Source organism: Condylura cristata, unplaced genomic scaffold (assembly GCF_000260355.1).
Source record: "Condylura cristata isolate star-nosed mole 26May11 unplaced genomic scaffold, ConCri1.0 scaffold00034, whole genome shotgun sequence".
Classification (NCBI taxonomy): domain Eukaryota; kingdom Metazoa; phylum Chordata; class Mammalia; order Eulipotyphla; family Talpidae; genus Condylura; species Condylura cristata.
Genome location: NW_004567135.1, coordinates 8422990 through 8441119, shown reverse-complemented (window position 1 = coordinate 8441119; position 18130 = coordinate 8422990). Strand labels below are relative to the sequence as shown.

The 18130-nt window shown below is 58.5% G+C and overlaps 1 protein-coding gene across 4 annotated transcripts in view; it reads right to left on the bottom strand.

Annotated features, from left to right (window-relative positions):
- MICAL3 (microtubule associated monooxygenase, calponin and LIM domain containing 3) overlaps nucleotides 1-18130 on the bottom strand; it is a 167592-nt gene that overhangs the window by 11127 nt on the left and 138335 nt on the right. For all 4 annotated transcript variants that reach the window (XM_012732409.1, XM_012732410.1, XM_012732407.1 and 1 more), the window contains 4 exons: nucleotides 15584-17396; nucleotides 15113-15207; nucleotides 9724-9834; nucleotides 8931-9024 (listed from right to left, as the gene is read on the bottom strand). In XM_012732409.1, coding sequence (XP_012587863.1) covers nucleotides 8931-9024; nucleotides 9724-9834; nucleotides 15113-15207; nucleotides 15584-17396 — 2113 coding nt within the window. The remainder of the gene's footprint in view (nucleotides 1-8930; nucleotides 9025-9723; nucleotides 9835-15112; nucleotides 15208-15583; nucleotides 17397-18130) is intronic.

Here is an 18130-nt window from a genome sequence, read left to right as displayed (position 1 = left end):
GGCAGACCTCTCCTGACCCGCCCGCTGCTCCCCTCAGCAGTGTACTTCGTCGATCTGCCTGTTCTGCACCCCACTCTGTCTCTGGCGAATCCTCTCACCCTCCGCATTTCTGGCCTGTACCCCAGTTCTGTATGAATAAATAAATAAATCTTTAAAAAAAATGTTTAAAAACCTAACAATAAAAAAATTGAGGGTCTCCCTGGTGGCATAAGGGGGTTAAGTCTCAGCACTATCAAGCTATCCGCAGCCACAGCAGTATGAGCTCAACCCCCGACCTCCCGGCCAGGGAGTGACCCCCGTGGCACAGCAGACCGCTCCTGGCCTGCCCGCTGCTCCCGCAGTGTATCTCAGTCCACCTTCCTGTTCTGCTCCCCGCTCTGTCTCTGGTGAATTCTCCCCCTTGCCCCTGCCACACCTCTGGCCTGTACCGCAGTTCCTGTATGCAGAAAGAAATAAAGTAAGTCTTTAAGAAAAACAAAGATTCTGGCTGAGGCCAAAGAGAGCACCCAAGCAGGAGCGTTTGGGGCTGCCTCAGTCGGGGTTCCCGAGCCAACGAGGCGCCTGTCCTGTGCTGAGCCGCAGCGGGGTGCCTGCCCCGGCTCGGTGCCTTCCCACCATCCAGGCTCCTGGCATCTCTTGGTGGACACAGGCGCCTTCTCCACAGGCCTCAAGCAGCGTGCCCACACGGTCAGAGCCTGCTCGGAGAAACCTGGAGTCCAGAATGCCCAGCCTGTCATGCTGCATTCCCGGGGAGTCACTGGCTGTACCCTGGAACGTCAGACCCTCCACACCACCAGACACTTTATGAGGAACATGGGCTTTGGATGAGCTGAATTGCCATCCTCAACTGTGTTCCCACATGAAAGCACAGAATTCTAAAGTACCAACTCACAAATGCTCTAGAACATCCTGACTTCAAATAGGCTCTCAGTCGCACCCCCACCCCCCACGCTGCTGTTTGATTCATGCACAACAACTTGAATTACTCCAGGGTACGTTACTTCCCTTCCAACGCTACTTTCAGAAAATCCTGCATGTAGGAAGAGCCTCTTTCTGGGTTTGACTTCCTCTGGCCGCTGGACAAGCGGCTCCCCGGATCACAGGCAGGAAGGAGGCATGCTTCATTCTCAGTTGCATTTTGAGTTTCTGCTTTCCTGCACTGGGCGGGCCCCTGGGGGCCAACTTTGTGCAGCCCAGGTCTTGCTGAGGTGACTCAGTTCTCACTAGTTTGGGGCGGTTAGTGCCACTATAGTTACTAGGAACTGACCCAGCATCGCCGTGATCCCTTGTAACTCAAGGTTCAGGATGGACACTACCAGATTTTTGCTCATCTTTTCCTAAGGAACATCAGGGGCGTTGCCTTTCATGTCCAAACTCAATCTACCGTATCAAATGAGCAGAAAGCCACATGTCCAAGATTTCTTGGTGGCCCACGAAGAGATGGGACATCACTGGTTTTCTTTTTTGATGTTCCCATCACACGCAAGAGAAGGCTGACATGGCTTGCTGACGGAGACAACTCCCAACTAGTCTGATTCCCCAACCAGAAAACGTATTTGCCCAGCATTGATGCCACTCCCGTGATGCAAGGCAGCCTCTGTCCTGCCCGATGGAGGCGCCCAGCCCCCACCCCGGGGCACCGACAAATCCCACCACCCTGACCACATACATACAGGATACAGCTAGGATGATGCTGTCAGAAAGACTCAGTGCGGGACTTGAGAACCAATGAGACAGGACAGGCACACGTGTGAGCACACAGGAATGCTGGGAACTGCAAGGATTTTAAAGCTTTTAAGCAAAAGAGCCCCAGGCTAATGCTCAGTCAAGCAGTCAAACCCCAATTTACTAACCTACCCATTAACAGAAGACTCAGATGGGTGTGGGGGGGATACAGACTTGGGCTGGGCACCCCACCCCAGCTCACCAGCAAACATGGAAGAGCATTTTCAATGCACCATGTCACATTGCTAAACCCTTCCTGTCCTTCCCATTTCCCTGTGAGACATGCAAATCAAGAGGTGAGTTCTTTGGAAACTAGAAAATTAGGGGTGTATATTTTTAACCAAAAGCTCTTCAGAAGAGATACGGTTTTAATCTAAAAAAAAACTATCTGAAGTCATTCGTCTGTTCTGGAGCCACGAAATATGGAGGCTGTGTATGTGTGTGTGGGGGACGAGTCTGTTCAGGGTGGGGAGAAGGGGTGGGAAGAGGATCATTGGGGGACCCTACTTCTCTGGCCCAGGACTCAGGATGAGGACGGTGACTGCTTCCCTTTGAAATCACACAACCGAGCTATGTGATGAAGGACCCAGAAAAAAAAAGTCAAGAGAATTCTGGGCCCTCCCTGGTGGTACAAGGGATTAAAGCGCAGCATTATGGAGCTGTCTGCAGCTACCTCAGCACGAGTTCAATTCCTGGCCAGGGCGTGACCCACAGAGTGCAGCAGACCTCTCCTGTCTCACCCGCTGCTCCCCTCAGTGGTGTATTTCAGTGGATCCACCTGATCCGCTCCCCACTCTGTCTCTGGTGAATCCTCTCACTCCACACCCCTGGCCTACACCCCAGCTCTTCTATGCATAAATAAATAGAGCTTAAAAAAAAGTCAAGAGACTTTAAGTCAGGCGGGGAGCTTTTAAATTGTTGGCTGAGAGGCACGGAGACCCTCTGAAGCAGCGTGATACCCCAGCAGGGACCAGGGGCCTGTGCTCCTTGGGGCGGACATGGGATTCCCATGGCTGAGAGCTGCTTGGAGCTTTGTCTTACCCACATGAGAAAGAAGATGGGTGCTAGGCTCAGAAGTGGGGTTTGAGTGACTTTTTGGGGATATGAAATAGAGAAGCAATTGGGTTCTATATTTTAGGCTCTAGGTTTCAAAAGGGAAATCCCCCTTTTCCGCTCCCCCAATAATGACTATTACCAAATGCTCTAGGAATCAAACAGCGGTAGCCGGAAGGAAGGGGATCTGTTAGTTCTTCTGGAGCTTAATGAGAACAGGGCCAGGACCCTAACTTTTGGCTTGGGTATGTGATGCTCGCCTCATGCTTCATTAGTGGGCCAGAGGCAGTCTCTGTGAAGTGAGCAGAACCCACAGGAAAAGTCTAAATTTTACCCAGAAGTCATAAAGAGCTGATAAGGGGGAAGTGATGAGTCGATGAGAACCAGGAACAGGGGTCAGACGGGGGTGTGGCTGCTGACTCTGAAGGCAAACTGAGCTTTGTTTTCGCCACTCCTTTTCTCCTGGAATTTGGTGAAGCTCTAAATTCAAAGACTACAGCTGCAGCCGGGGGCCCAGAAACAACAGCTAGCTGCATTTATCACAAGGCGAGGGGTAACGAAGACGAGAATAGAAAACATGAGGTAGTCTGTGCAGCAGTAGTATCTGGGGAGGGTGCATGTGATTTTCAAGAAATGAATTCTGACAGTTCCTTTCAGGGGCTTCTGAATTTAAAAAAAAAGAAATCGAGATTTGTTTAGCAACGACAGACATTTCCCAGGGTGTTAGGAGGAGGCGGGAAAGGAGTCAGGAGGCGGGAACGGGACTTGTTAATTGGAGTGTAAGCATTAGCCCTTTTACAGCACCGATGGCCACGTGGGCGGAAGCCCTGGGCCCGGCGGAAGGTCCAGGGCGCCGAGAGAGTCTGTCCCGGGCGGGGACTCCTCGGGAGCGTGCGTGGGGTTGCACAGAGCCAGGACCCACAGCCAGGCAACCCCCAAGAGGACCCAGAGCCCACCCCTTACGGGAGAGGCTCACCCACGAATGTAGCATGGTTTTATAGTGGGAATCACTGAATTATGCCCTTGATTTTGTAATGAGCGGGACAAGAAATAACTACTACAAAGATGGGTTATGGTTAAAAAAAGAGAACGCGCCTTGCCAGCTCTTCCCGGCAAGGGGAGATGAAGTGGGCAAAGGGACGTGGACTCCGAGACGGTGCGAGTCCTCACTGGCCACGCCGGGGCACCTACTTGGCGCTCTGGGGAACGTCAGCTTTGCGTAAGAAAAAGTGCCAACACTCATGGACTGGAGAGTTCGCCAAAGAAACACAGGTGGTAAGCTTTGCGCAGCAACACATCAAAACACTGCGTTCCTACCTTTAAGGGATTGGTTCTATTGTTTCAGAAGCTCCTGGAGGGTTTAGTAAAACCCACATGGCCAGGATTCGCCTCCAGTTTCTGAGTGGGAGCACGGGGGTGGGGCTGGGAATCTGAATTCCTAACGAGCACTCGGGGATACTGTGCTTGCTTGAGAGCCACTGTCTTCGCTGAAAAGGACTATCCAGGCCCAGGACTGAGCAAGGCAGGATGAACAGGGCCAGAGGCATCTGTCTGCAGAGTCTCACGTTTGATGACTTTGCACAGATATCACAGATGACACTCTGGGACCTTCGAGGGGAAGCGTGAGCACATTCGAGCACCATGCTTGGGGCTGAGCCCTCCACACACGTTTGGTTCGTGAGGATGGCTGGCTGGGAGCTTCCTGGGGACCTACTGGAAGGACCCTCGGCTGGAAGGGATGAGGCTGGGGGCAGAGCTCCTGCCGGAGAGGTGCATGCGTGCAAAGAGCACACGGGCAGCCAGAGCGCAGACGCCAGCTGACCAAGGCTGCGGGGGACGGGGTGGGGCAGAGGTTTCATTGTAAAAAATGAAAGTAAGTCCAGGCAGCAGAAGTTCCAATGTCAAGCCCCCTCTGGAGTTATGTAGGCGTTGGGGAGGGCCCGCATGCCGCCTCACGCGGAACTGGAAAAGGGCCTGTGCTTGCTCATGGGTTATCAGGTTGGTTTCTTGTTGCTGGTGAGCAGGGACGGGGGAGAGCGGTTGGGAGAGGATGTCAGCGGGGTTAGTGCCAGCCTCGGCGGCTGCTATACATACCACCCAGGTGCAAGTCGATGAGGTCACTGTAATAAGACTCTCCCCAATAGTCTACAAGGAATCGGTGAAGAGAGAGTTATTGGATCAGACACGCCTTCATGCCCCCCACATCCAAAGCGATGATACAGCAGAGATACAGAGAGGGTGGAAAGGGACAGCCGGAAAGCATGCATCTCTCTGTATGCCTTGGGGGGCATTCTGGGGCCCCCGAGCACCATGGATGAGTCCAGTGTGGGTCCTGTTCACACCTTGGATCAGGGAGGATAGCAAGCCTCGGACTTGATGGGTGCTGGGCCTCAATCTCTCCTCCCTAGGAAGAGGGAAGTTTCCGAGGCCAGTCAGGCACTATTTACACCCTTAGTGATCGAATGTTAGCGCCCCAGACTGAGAAACTGAGGCAGGGTGTGGGGCTCCCACCAGATCTCTGCCAGAGCAGCCCTCAGCTTCAAGGCCAGCTGCCAGGGACGGCCGGGGCTGAGAGGGAGGAGGTCCCGGTTCTTCCGGGCTTCAGGTCCCCACCGGCCAGCCCTCGCTATCAAAGCGGGCTCGAGCTGTGCGTCAGGGCGCTGAGACTGCCACGCGCCCGAGACCCAAAGTCTGGGCACTGCTGGGGGCCGGCGGGCAGGTGGCCCTCACCCTCCCAGAATCAGAGGTAAAGCAGCGTGACCACGTCCGCAGCCTCTGCGGCCCCTTCTCCTCCAGCTCCCACAATCTGACTCTGACCTCGCAGCTCGTGTTGCACGCGAGGCCCCGCCGGGGTGGACACACGCAGACAGAAGGTGATCCCGGAAGCTTTCAACTCCCGGTCGAGGCTGACCCCGCGGTTTAAGGTGAACCGGGGTTCCGGAAACAGAAGGGGCCCTAGACCAGAAACCATGCAGCATCTTGGTCTTGCCCTGGCTGGAGGGCTCTAGGCGAGTCCTTGTGAGCCGGAAAGGCCGGGTTCCACGGGTGGCAGGCCCGCGCCAGAGTTCTTCCGAACACTGCGACCCTTCAGAGAGCCCGGGAAGCCCACCACGTGGTCAGCTGAGGGCCCTCAGGGAAGGGCTGACTCGCCCGGCTGGAAGACTCCAGAATATGCTGCTCAAGAATAAGGGCTCAGCCGGCTGCAGCCAGTCACGAGAGAGGCAGGAGCAGCAGCCAGGAGCACGTGCAGCTTCATGATGGCGGCTGCAGGCAGGGACAGGGCCCTGACGCTGGGCACAAGCCCGCCTCGGAAGTGATGTGTTTAAAGCAGGAAAAAGAAAATTATGTATTTGGATACCGAGTTCCATGATCGGAACGATTAAGCCCTGAGAACCTCCCAAGCGCGTGCTGGGGAATGTCCCGAGAGGGCACCAAAGCCTGTCTCTAAAACAGCACAGATTCGGGTTTGGACAGAGGGGTTTCGGTGACGCCGAGAGGAAGGTGGGTTAGGACAGTGATGTCTAAGCTGTCCTGTGGAACCTGGGACTCTTCGAGTGTTTCAGGAGGTCTCCAAATACCTGGACCGCAAATAGTTTTAAGCTGTTCAGGATACATGAAACAGGCTCCAGTGCATCAGTGTATGCCAACTTCTAACCCGCTGAAGGCCTTCGCCACCTTGCTTTATGCCGCCAGGTTAACTCGTTTTTGTGCGAGCCCCGAGACAGCTTCTTCAGCTCATTCTGTGCTCCCTGTGAATGTGTCAGGGAAGAGGACACTGTTCTCATTTGCTTAAATACACAGGTGTGCCCTGGACTACTGGCCAGGGGACACCCAGGGAGCCCAGCCTCCAAGCCGCGCCTGTCGGCTGGTGCTGGAGGGGAACAGCACGTGCCCAGCTCCACGGCACAGCTGATGTTGCGCTTACCGCGTGCTTGTAAGCTTGTGCCTCTTGTTTGGGAAGAGCATGAACCACAGTCAGTTTGTTTGTGAGTCAACTCTGAAGACAATTCTCACTGCTCCCCCTAAGCCTCTAGATCACTGAAACCAGACAGATGCTGAGACTTCCTGGAGGGTTGTGCAAAGTCATTATGGCCACTGCCTGTGTGTATCAGACACGGGGGGACGTGGCTGCTGAGGCCTTACACCCCGAGCTGCCTAGCATACCCGTGCACACCTGTGCATCCACAGCGCAGAACTCCTTTCGATTTTAAACTTGAACATGGCTTCGCTTATGGGAAGGTTTCTGCTGTCAAAAACAACGTTGCAAGCCACTGACTCTGATGAAATGTCACAGGTGTGCAAAAAGGTAGTAAACTGGAAGGAAGAAATTTGGCAAGACCCTATGCCCGTCTTCTATGGTATTATTTCCTGACTCCAGTTGGCAGCTTGAGTCACGTGAGATACCGAAGCACCGTCACACACTTTAACTGCCCAGCAGCCCACAGGCAGGTGGGCGCTTGGCGTGAGGCTCAGACCTCGTGAGCAGGCGGGAGGGAAGTGTCCCTCAAGGGCCGCACACTGCGACAGCAGACGCCTGCTGAGTTACTGTGTGGCGAAGCGGGCGCCTCGCTTTACGCCTGGGCAGTAAGCTCTGGAGGGACAGGTGGACGGCTGATGGGCCCTGGTTCCCTCCAACACTGTCTGCAAGAAGAGAAAGCACCCACCTCTGGTGGGTCCGGGCTGGTGCCCTCAGGCAGACAGGCTGGGCAGAGGGGGCCAAACCAGAGCACGTGGGGCACCGAGACAGCACGGCCTGTCTCAGGTCACCCGGATCTCCGCTCCGTGACACGGCGCGTGCCTCGCCGCCCCGGGCTTCCTGGCTCAGAGCCTGCTCAGTGGGTCAAGGTTTTGTGTCACGTGGTGGCCGGGCTTTAAGCGGTGAGTTCAGCCTCGGGGGGAGGACATGGCAAGAGCATCTACTTCCTCCTTTTTCTCCCCACTCCCTCTCTTCGACAGAAGGCTGTCCCTGAGCTGACTGTTAGGCTGCAATTTTAAGGCCTCGGAGGGCTTGGGAAGGAGACCTGCTTCTGACCGACTCCCCCAAGACGGGCTTGAGTGCACAGAGCCCCAGTGTTCACCTCGACACCAGGCGTGGCACGTGAATTCAGCCCGCCAGCCAGATTTCCAGCAGGTCGATGGCAGCGACCAGCTCCCTCTTTGGGGGGCTTCTGCGTTTCACAGCCTGCCTGCCGGAGGGGCCGCCCTCCCCGCTGCCACGCTAGAGTGAGGGTTATGCACAGTGCAGTCACCGCCTCCTTTTCATCCCAGCCCGGCAATGCGAAGGCTGAGCTGGAGGCCACAAAGAAATGGTCTCCTCACCCAGAGACTGGATGGGGACTCGGGGACGCTGGAGAAAGCAGAGACCAGTCACTCCAGGTCAGAGTTGGGGTGACAGCTGCACAGCTGGGGTGACCCGGAGTTTTTAAGATCCTGAACCGATAAGGCTTCCAGGATGATGAACGCCTCCCCTGGACTCAACGTGCTGACCCCACCCCAGCTGGGCACACAGTGGCTCTGCCCCCCACGCTCCAGAGCGCCCCCAGGAACAGCCTCAGAGCCACGGCCCAGCGCCCGCCCGTGCTGGCTCACCGCAGCCCCCAGCCGCTCTGGCCTGCCCGAGTGACCGGCCTCCAGGAACAGAGCCTGGGCTCGCACTGCAAGTCTTCGTGTGTGTCTGCGGGAGGTGGTGAGGACGCTCGGGCGGCTCAGGCGGCAGAGGGAGCCGGCGCTCAAGGCGGGAGGGGGGGGGGGGGCGGGCGGGGGCCTGCTCGTGCAGTTCTGTGATGGCTCCTTGTGGCACAAAGTCCCTCATTCCCAGTTATTTTCTCTAGAGAAATGACGGGTGGGAGAGGAGCGGGGAGAAGAGGAGGATTTGCCGTCAACAGATGAAACGGACCGAGATTTCATTCTCCAGGTAAGCGGCTGCGGCAGGGCTGGGCCTGGGGCAGTGGCAAAGGGAGGCGCCTTTCTTTTCCTTTGCTAACGGGAGGCCCCACACCTCAGTCACGAAGGGCCCCAGAGAATCCTGCTGGAGAAGAAGCTGAGGTCCGGATGAGGCTGCAAAACTAGCCTATGTGGGAGGCTGGGGTGTCCGGGGGGGCGGTGCTTGCCTTCAGGGACAAACCTGCTCACAGAGGACACCCAGACAGTACCTGCTTCGCCGCGGAGGGCCTTCTCCACAGCCACGCCTCTTTCCTCCAGCTGCCTCTGCTTCTCCTCCACCTGCTCCAGCTGCCGTTGGATAATCTATGGGAAAACCGCCGTGTAAGCTGGGCCTCGCCACTGTGCGGGCCCGGGCCTCCTTCGTCAGCACCGTGGAGCCGGGCTGCGAGTCGGGGGCCTGCCCCTCTCTGGAGCAGTTCAAAGACAGGAATTGGGTGGGAGCACCTGCAGGAAGGCTCCAGGTACGGAACCTGGGCCTTCCTGTGGCGAGGCTGCGGGGGCACGAGTGTGGCGTGTAAGACGATGGCGGAAATCCTGTCTCTATCAGATAAAAAAACTAAACAACAACAAACCTGGAATGGGGCAGTGAGCCAGACGCACCTGGCAGCCCTCAGGGACTAACTATGGTGCCAGAAGGACTTGCCACCTTCAGAGAGTGACCAATACAGGTACTGGCAGCGAACGTCACACCGGAAATGAAGTAAGGCCCAGTGACCCAATCAGATAAAGAGAAAAGGACAAGACGATGGGTTTTTCACGCCTGAACGAGACAGAATGCCGAGGAATGTCTTCATTTGGAGTTGGCTTTGCTGTTTCTCGTTGTTGTACAGCTTTTGATTAGCATAAACAACTTCCTAAAGACAATTACATCACGTCAAGTGAGAAACCACGTTGCCCTTAGGTATCTCTCAGTAGTGTGCGTGACAAATCCTTTTTCGATGAGGAATGCCCAGCAGGCACGAGGCCTGCAGACAGTGAGCGGCAACGGCCACCGGGTCGTACCTGGGCTCGGTGCAGTCGCTTCAGCTCCTCCTGCTTGGCCTGCTTCCGGGCTGCCTTCTGCACACGCCGGGTCAGCTTGGCGTTCAGTTCTTCCTCTGTGTAGGTTCTCGGCTGGGGAGGAGGAGAGAGAGTTCCTCAGCCAGTGGCAGGCAGGCCGCGGAGCGGTCTGGGCGCTGGGGGGCAGGGGCGGGGCGGCACAGGTGCCCGGCAGAGGTGCCCCTCGCAGAGAGCCGGCCAGCTGGCGGTGGGCACAGGCCGTGCGCGGGTGCCCGGCTAGCTCAGCTGTGGCTTCGGCGGGCGCCTGAGCCCTGCCAGCCTCAGGCTCACCTCAAGATCCACACGAGGGCTACTTCCCCACTGTGCCAGGGGCGGGAGGCCGAGCAGGGCCAGCGAGTGGGAAGTTCAGAAGCCAGTGGGGCTACGCTCACGCGGCCACCCACTTCCCGCAGCAGGAGGCGTGCTCTGTGAGGCTACAAGTACTGGCAGGTGGTGCTCAAGCCTCCGGTTCTGGGAAGGGGTCAGGGAAGACAAAGAACACCAGAATCCTTCCAATTTCTTGTTTGGCATCAAGAGTCACTTCCTTCTGACGGGAGCATCAGTGTCACTCATCTGGGGAAAGTGAGAGTGACTCTCGATATACCGGTATCCCTACCCCTCATCCGGAGACTTCTGATGCCAAACACGAACAGATGCGTGTGCGTGCGCGCGTGTGTGTACATGTGTGTACACGGATGATTCTTAGGAGGTAACATCTGAGGTAAGAAAGGTGCTTCCAACTGAGGTCTGAGGGACCCCGAGCCGAGCATCTGACACAGGGAACGTGGCGGCCCGGGACTGACTCTGATCGGCACGGGGTGGGGCGGCGGGGAGGAGGGAGGCAGGAGGAAGGGGCCTGGTGGGCTGTTTCGGTCAGCGCAGGGGGCGCACTGGGGGGCCCGGAGGACCTGTCCGACGCCTTGAACAAAAGGCAACTGCTGAGAGGCCATTGCCAGGGAAGCTGCCTTGATCCATGAGAACATTAAGATGGAGACTTTTACCGACTCTGAAGGGGACCTCAAGTCCAACTCAGAGTGGAATCTAACAAGCTCCGTTCTGGAGCTCAGGGCTAACAGAGCAGGCAGCTCTTGAATGGTCAGCGGTATCCTAAGCATCTCGCTTGGCAGATTACGGAGCCAAGGGCTCAAGAGCCCCCTGCTTCTTTTGAATTTTTAAAGAAGATTTATGTATTTATGCATACAAGAACTGGGGCACAGGCCAGAGGTGTGAGGGGTGAGAGGATTCTCCAGAGACAGAGTGGGGGCCAACTGAGATACACTGCTGAGGGGAGCCGCGGGCGAGACAGGCGAGGTCAGCTGCGCCACGTGGGTCGGCTCCCTGGCTGGGGATTGAACTTGTGCTGCAGTGGCTGCGATAGCTCCTGAGTGCTGTGCTTTAACTCATGGCGCCACTAGGGAGACCCCAAGAACTCCCCATTTCTGTGGTGCCCATTCCCAACAGGGCTGCCCTGTCCCACCCCTGTCCCTCCCCTCCCCGCCCCAGGCACCCAGAGCAAAATAACCACATGCACTCCAGCCTGCACAGAGCAGGGCATCTCACCCTCCTCTGCCATGGCTCAGCTCTAGAAAGTTCTGCCGCCAGTATTTACTACAGCTCCATGCATGTATGAACACCGTTAGTGAGGACATGGCTGGAGGGCCAGGCTGGGCTGCTCCAGTGGTTAATTACAGACACGCATGCAACGATGACCAGCCAATGGGAATGAGACACTACCTTTGATGCATATGATCTCCTGAATGCCAAGGCGTGTGGTACATAAATCGACTTTTAAGGGGATGGCAACGGAAAACAAAACAGAATAGTAATAACAATAACAATTTAAAAATTAAAACTAGAACACAGAAATGGAGCAAAATCAGTTAGAAGTTTCAAACAAATGCACAGGACTAAAACACACGATTATTTTCCACAGTGTCACACAGGACCGCGTCAGTGAGGAGCTGGGGTTCACACCCTACCAGCGGCATCTTAGCAAACCCCCGTTTTCAATAAGGTTTGGGCTCGCAGTTCTGCGGAGAAGCCAGCATCCTCCTGACGGGGCCCGGAACCTCGGCTTCTCCCTGCTCAGTCTGCCTTGTGTACGGAGCAAGACTGTTTTCGGTACAAGGCGATCGACACAGCGTGTCGCCTTCAGTCTCCATCTGCTGTGGAAACGCAGATGACTTCCAGCTGTGCTGCGGGGAAGTGGGAGGTGGGCGGGTGGCGGATTCCTGTCGCCACAGAGAAGCCGGAGGGCGAAACCTCAAGGTCTCTTGCTAAGGCCTCTCCCGGCAGCACTGCTGAACAGGGCCGGGTGGACTCCTAGAGGCTGCCCAGCAACCCTGGGCAGAGGGTGGGGTCCCTGGGGGCTGCTTCTTAGTTCTACACAGTAGGAGGGTAACTGATCTTCATCAAGAATATTTAGGCCTCCGTGTAGCCCTCTGGCGCAGGGAGTCGGAGCAGCCGCCCCGCCCCCAGCCCTGCCCATCCTGCGGTAAAGGAGGCGGGAAGCCGGAGGTCCAGGGGCCACCCCCACCCCGCGCTCGCTCCTCTGTGCACGAGCGGGGACCAGCAGGGAGGAAGGAGCTCAGCTCTGCAGTGGCCTGTCACCGGGAGCCCTGCCCTCTGCGAGACCGACCCTCTCCCACACCGGAGCATGGAGGACGGATTTCAGGATCGGAACACGTCTAGGAGGGAGGGAGGACTCCCCAGGTCGCAGGTGAAAGTCTCCCCAGGAACTGAGGATGATGTCAGAGGGGCGGGGCAGCCCTTGGCTTATTTCTGGGGGAGGGGAGGTGCCAATTTGGCAGAGGCCACGGCCAGAGGGGTGAAATTGGGGCTCATCTGACATGGGAGGGGTGAGGAGCACGGGCGGGCCAGGAGGGAGCACCGCAGGGCTGACGGCCACCGTCTGCTGAGAAACGCCAGGGCCGTCTAAGGACAAATGCACTCCGGGCCCCGCCAGAGGCCACGGAGCAGCCAGGCCGGTTGTTTTTAAGGCCAGGCTGGGCACAGAAAGGGGGTCGTGTGTGTGCATTAGCTCTTGCTGGTAGGGCTACAGGTATAAAAAGCAATCTGTAAGATCTTAGTTTTGTATGCAAACATTTTAAGTAAAAATAAGTTATCTGAGTTCTTTCTACAAGATGAAACAAGACACAGGTGCCTGCTTCGCAGACGCCTAACTCAGGGACGGTCTCTGACGAAGGGGAACTGGGTCCCCCAAGGATGCTGCCCCAGCGGCCGGCTGCCCGTCCCCCAGTCAACTAACCCCCGTGCTCACTCTACAACTCTTGAACGAAAACCTGCACACCCTGCACTTCGCTAGATCTCACATTTTAATCCCCCCTGAATCACCTGTAGCCATCCCGATCCTCTGGCCCCAAACATTTTAGCATGTATTTCTTAAGAACAGAACATTTCCCTACGGCCCTGTTCCTTAACTGGGAACTTAAACAGGGCACTTGTCGCGGGTGAGAGGCCTCTACACGTTAGTGCGTATAATGCAGCCGTGGTCAGATGTCTGTAACATTCCAAAGTGTCCTTCTAGCTGTTCGTGTTGGTTTCTTTTCCTGCTTTAGCCGCGTGTCTGTAAACTCACGAGGCTCTTGCTCAGCACACTCAGACCTCACACCACAGCGGGCGTCCGGCCGGGGAGCCCTAGGCTTGGCTTGTCCTCGGTGTTCCCTACACAGTCTGGGGCAAAGGGCGTGGCCCGTGTGTGGGCGCGGGGACCGTCTGGCTCTGGGGCTCAGGATGGAGGCCCTGCCCACAGGGAGGAGGGGCAACTCCCTGTGGGTCCCAGGGAGACCCTGGGGGAGCCTGTGGTCAGTGGTGCATGAAGGCCAAGACAATGGCCTCGGCAGAGCCAGGCTGGGCCGCTGCCACTTGGCGTTTTGTTGAGACGGTTGATCAGTTAATTTGGACCACAGAAGCATGGTGGCAGTTTCTGACCGACACGATGGATTGTTCCACGTTTGCCCGTCCACACACAGGCACAGAGCCTGGACCACACCTCACAGATGCCTCGGGAGCGCCTCTGGGGGTCCACTCCCAAACTCCGGGAACTTTAGGGCCCCACATTCACGTCCGGAAGTGTCCACACCCACGCTCCTGCCTGGGAAAGCACACAGGGAGCACTGCCGGCTGGCGTGGGGCCCAGGTCCCGCGGGAGCGTACCTGGGGGCCGACCTTCACTCAGCTCGGCTGGAGGGGACATGGGGACGCTGTCCTGCGGGCGGGGGGGGCGGCGCGAGAGGCCTGCTAGGAGAGTGGACAGAGGAGGAGCTGAAGTGGCCAAGGAGGTGAACCGGCTGAGAGTGAGGTGAGAACTACGGCGACTGGTTTCCCCAGTTTGCCAAGTGACGGGAAGAGGGACGGGTCAGCCCAGGAGGGGAGGACTGGAAAGAGGCTGCAGGCTCTTCTGAACTGGCCAGTACGTGCAAGGCTCTGGCCTACCAGGGGGACAGACCCAATCCTGGGAGGCCTTGCCAAGGAGGCCCCTGACGTTCTGGGGGGGCTTTTTCATTCAGAAAAGGGAGCTAAAGACAGATGGACCATCACCTTCCACAGGAGGGTGGGATGCGGCCAGCACCAGGTGCTGGAGACGGGGAGGACCCTCACCCCGGTTCCGCCCGCCCCTGCACGCTGACAGCCTGTCTGGATTGCTGTCTCCGCTCTGGTACCGCCTGTGACACAGAACATTCCCCCACGCCTCCCCCTGCCCCAGCTTCACTGGATCTAGACAAAGCTACAAGGTCTCTTGAGAAGTAAATGACCGAACACAGCAAGAAAACCCTCCACATAGACCTTGCTTTTCGGGAGCGAGGCCGCCGGTCTCTAGGCCTGGTACAGACGCCCGAATGTTCAGCACAGAACCCAGGGCAGTTTCCTGGACCGGCTTCAAGTGCCCAGAACCCCCTCGGACCCACAAGTGCGCGAGCAGGACACACAGGCTCCCAGCCCAGCCCCAGCCTCCGCCAGATCCTGTCACCGGGCCTGGGTGAGCTACTCCCCTGGGGTTTCTGAGACAAAAAGAGCTGATGGACAGCACTGAGCTGCCTCCCGGAGACAGACACAGCGAAGCTGAGCTGGCTTCTTGTAAGATCTGCACACAGCACTCTTGGCCTGGAAGCAAATCCCCCCAAAGGGTCCCTGGCCGCCCAGTGAAAAAGTCCAGAACATCTCCCTCTGCGTCCGGCTGGGCCGGGCCCGGCAAGCTGGGGGCCCTGAGAGGCTCCACCCCTGGCTTCAGACCTGCCCCTCCCTTCACCTCGCCCAGGACGGAGACCGAACACAGAGGAGGGGCCGGGTGCCCGGCCCCTCCGGCAGCCCCGCTGCCCGGGGGCCTACGTACCTCTCGCTTGGACTTCTGGGAGGACCGCTCGAGGATGTCGTCGCTGGAGAGGTCCGAGTCCTCCGAGAAACTCAAGTGGCGCCGCAGCTGCAGCTCTGCAGGGGAGGAGAGCGGGGGAGGACAGTGAGCGGCGCCGTCCAGCCGCCCTCCTGGGGCACGCCACCGCGCACGGGCGAGGGCGGGGCCTGACCGCCTCCTGGCCGACCGCTTCTCTGCCCCTGAGGGGCAGCAGTGGGTGCTGCTCAGGGGTGCCCTTCTCTGGCCCACGCGGCCCCAGGCACTTCTCCCGGCCGACTGCACGCTGGTTTCAGGGCGCTCCTGCCTACGACGCCGAGCGTGCCGGGCACCCCCCTCGGCCCCCCACCGCCTCTCTGCCTCCCAGCACTGCCCCCAGAGCCCCGGAAAGCAGCAAAGTGGCTCCCTGAGAAGACGCCTCGTGCCCTGCCCGGAGGCGCCTTGGTGCGGACGAACCTGCTCTGACCACAGGAGACAGCCTGTGTTTGGCGGAGTCCACGGTGGCACCGCTGGACGGGGTGCTGGAGCAGGACCTGTCATCCCCCTTCTTCTTCTTGTCCTTCTTGTACCCCGAGAAGACCGACTTCCACAGGGACTTGGGCTTGGCGGCCGCTTCGTCCAGGCTCAGGCTGGGCTTCTCCGGGGGCCGGGCCTCCCCTTTGGACTTCTTCTCCTTCTTGTTTCTGCGGGGGGAGAAGAGGGACGATCTCTTCTTGCTCTTCCCACTGGAGCCCTCGGATGAGGTGATGGAGCCATCTGGGCCCCCCGAGTCCGAGGGAGGGGAGAAGACGTCCTCGCTAGTGGCTTCGTGCTTCAGGGTGGACTCGTCAGAGCCTCTGAGGCCTGGGCGTCTGGGGGACGCGGGGCCGAGTTCTTTGCCCTTGGAGGGCACCAGGGTGGCGCTGCGGGAGCTGCTGGCCGCCACCTCCTGCTCCTTCATCCTGCTCAGCTGCTTGGCCATGGCATCTCTCAGCGCCTGGCTCTTGACGGATTTCTCCCTGGCTCGCATGCGCTCTTCAGCCAGCTCCTTGGCCTCTGCGGAGACGACGGGCAGCCCCCTCTTCTGAGGCTGGGCCCTGCTCTCCAGAGCAGGCAACCTACCGTTCTCCTTGGCGAGCGGCGAGCGGAGGGCTTTCTCGGAGCGGGCCCGGCAGGAGGGGGGCGTGAAGAACTGCTCCTGCAGGCTGGAGTCCTCCGTCTGCTCGTCGTACGTGTCCTCCACGTCATCGGCAAAGGGGATCTCGTCCACGCTCTCCACAAAGGACTTGCGCACCTCCTCTCGGGGCGGCTGGGCCGGCTCTCGGGGGGCCCGCGTGAAGGTGGCCGGCGGCGGGGGCGGGGCCCCCGAGGCCTTGGGCTCTGCGTCTCTGGGCTCCGCCGGGCAGGGCTTCCTCCGGAGAGTGGCCGGCTCTTCGTCCTGGGGTGGGGGCGGGGGTGGGCTTGAAGGTGGGGTGAGCATGGTGGAGTCCGAGGTGTTGAAGCTCTGGCTGCCCAAGGTCTTCATATTGGAGGAGCTGCCCTGAAGGCCCAGCCCGGAGCTGCTGGACAGGTCTCTGTGCTCCTCCTGGGAGCTTCTCGGCTCCCGGTCGGACGGGGACTTGGGGGTTGGCAGGGAGGGCAGGTCGCCATCCGATTTCGGCAGGCCCAGCCTCTTAGGGACAGACGGCAGCTTCAGGAGACTGAGCCCCTCGGCCTGAGGGGACTTCTCAACTGCAGAGGGTTTTAGGGGTCCTGGCTTGAGGGCAGGCGAGGAGAAGCTGGGCTCAGGCCCCTTGCCCCGATCCACGGGCGTGAGCCCGAGGCTGCGGCGGATCTCGGCGCTCTTCATCCAGAACTCGGCCACCAGGTCGTTCCGCTTCAGGGCCTCGTCCACGGCGAGAGGGCTGCCCAGCCTGTCCTTGGGGTCTCCTTGGCTCTTCACAAGGGGTGTGGACGTCTTGGCTGGAACGGGCTGGAAGCGTATGGGGGACTGGGTGGGGGATGGGACGGCGGCCTCGGAGGAGGGCTGCGGCTGGGAGCAGATGGGGAACTGGGTGGCGGGGGGCGTGGAGGGGAGCAGCAGTGGCAAGTGGGGCGCAGTGATGGGGGAGGCAGGCGTTCTGGCCTCGGGGAGAGCCACAGGCTGAGATCTGACCGGAGAGCGCACGGCTTTCTCATCTGTGGGGGCTTCTGCTTCGGGCTTCTCTTTGGGGAGCAAAAGCTCAGGGAAAAAGCGTTCCTCAGGTGACTGCACCTTGGTAGCAACAGGGGTGAGAGGGAGTCCGGCTCCCTGCAGAAGAGACAAATGGAAGACACTCAGGGGTCAGGGCTTACTGGTCAGCGCATCCCCGCCCCAGGTTCCCCCCAAAGGCGTGTTCCCTCCAAAGGGTCCGGCCCCAAGAGAAGGCCTCTCGCTTTCTGCGCTGTGTTCCATTCTCAGAACTGCTCCACTTAGAGAGCAGCCTCAGCTTTTGGGGTTTGGTTACTCCTACATTTCTGCACAAAGAACACTCACAAATTCAGCTCTGCCCCCCACCATCAATTCCCTGGAGCTCCAAGATCTCCAATGTACGGATACAGGGCGGAGCTGGAGACTTCAAATGGCCACTGGTTGCAACTGTGTGAACCCTTGTATCTCTCCATCCCGAGTAGCTCAGTGAGACGCTGCATTTCGGAGATGAAACCAACACACTCACGTTGCTTCTCAGAATCCAGAGACACAGCCGCTCAGGCCGGGTCTGTTCAGCCTCCCTCCCGGATCGGCCCTCCAGAGGGTACCTCCCAACCACGTCTCTGCCTACCGGGTAGCAGCCACCACTGTGGAATCTGGAAACTTCTTCATTCTCAGCTACACATTCATTTTAACATAACATTAAGGAAAAGGCACCTGGCATGTCACACCAATGTTCCCCAGGAACAGCCTCAGAAACAGGGGCTTTTAAAATGGTACAGTTGGGACCCTCCCTGGTGGCGCAGCGGGTTAAAGCACAGCACTACGAAGCTGAAGCCACTTCCGCATGAGTT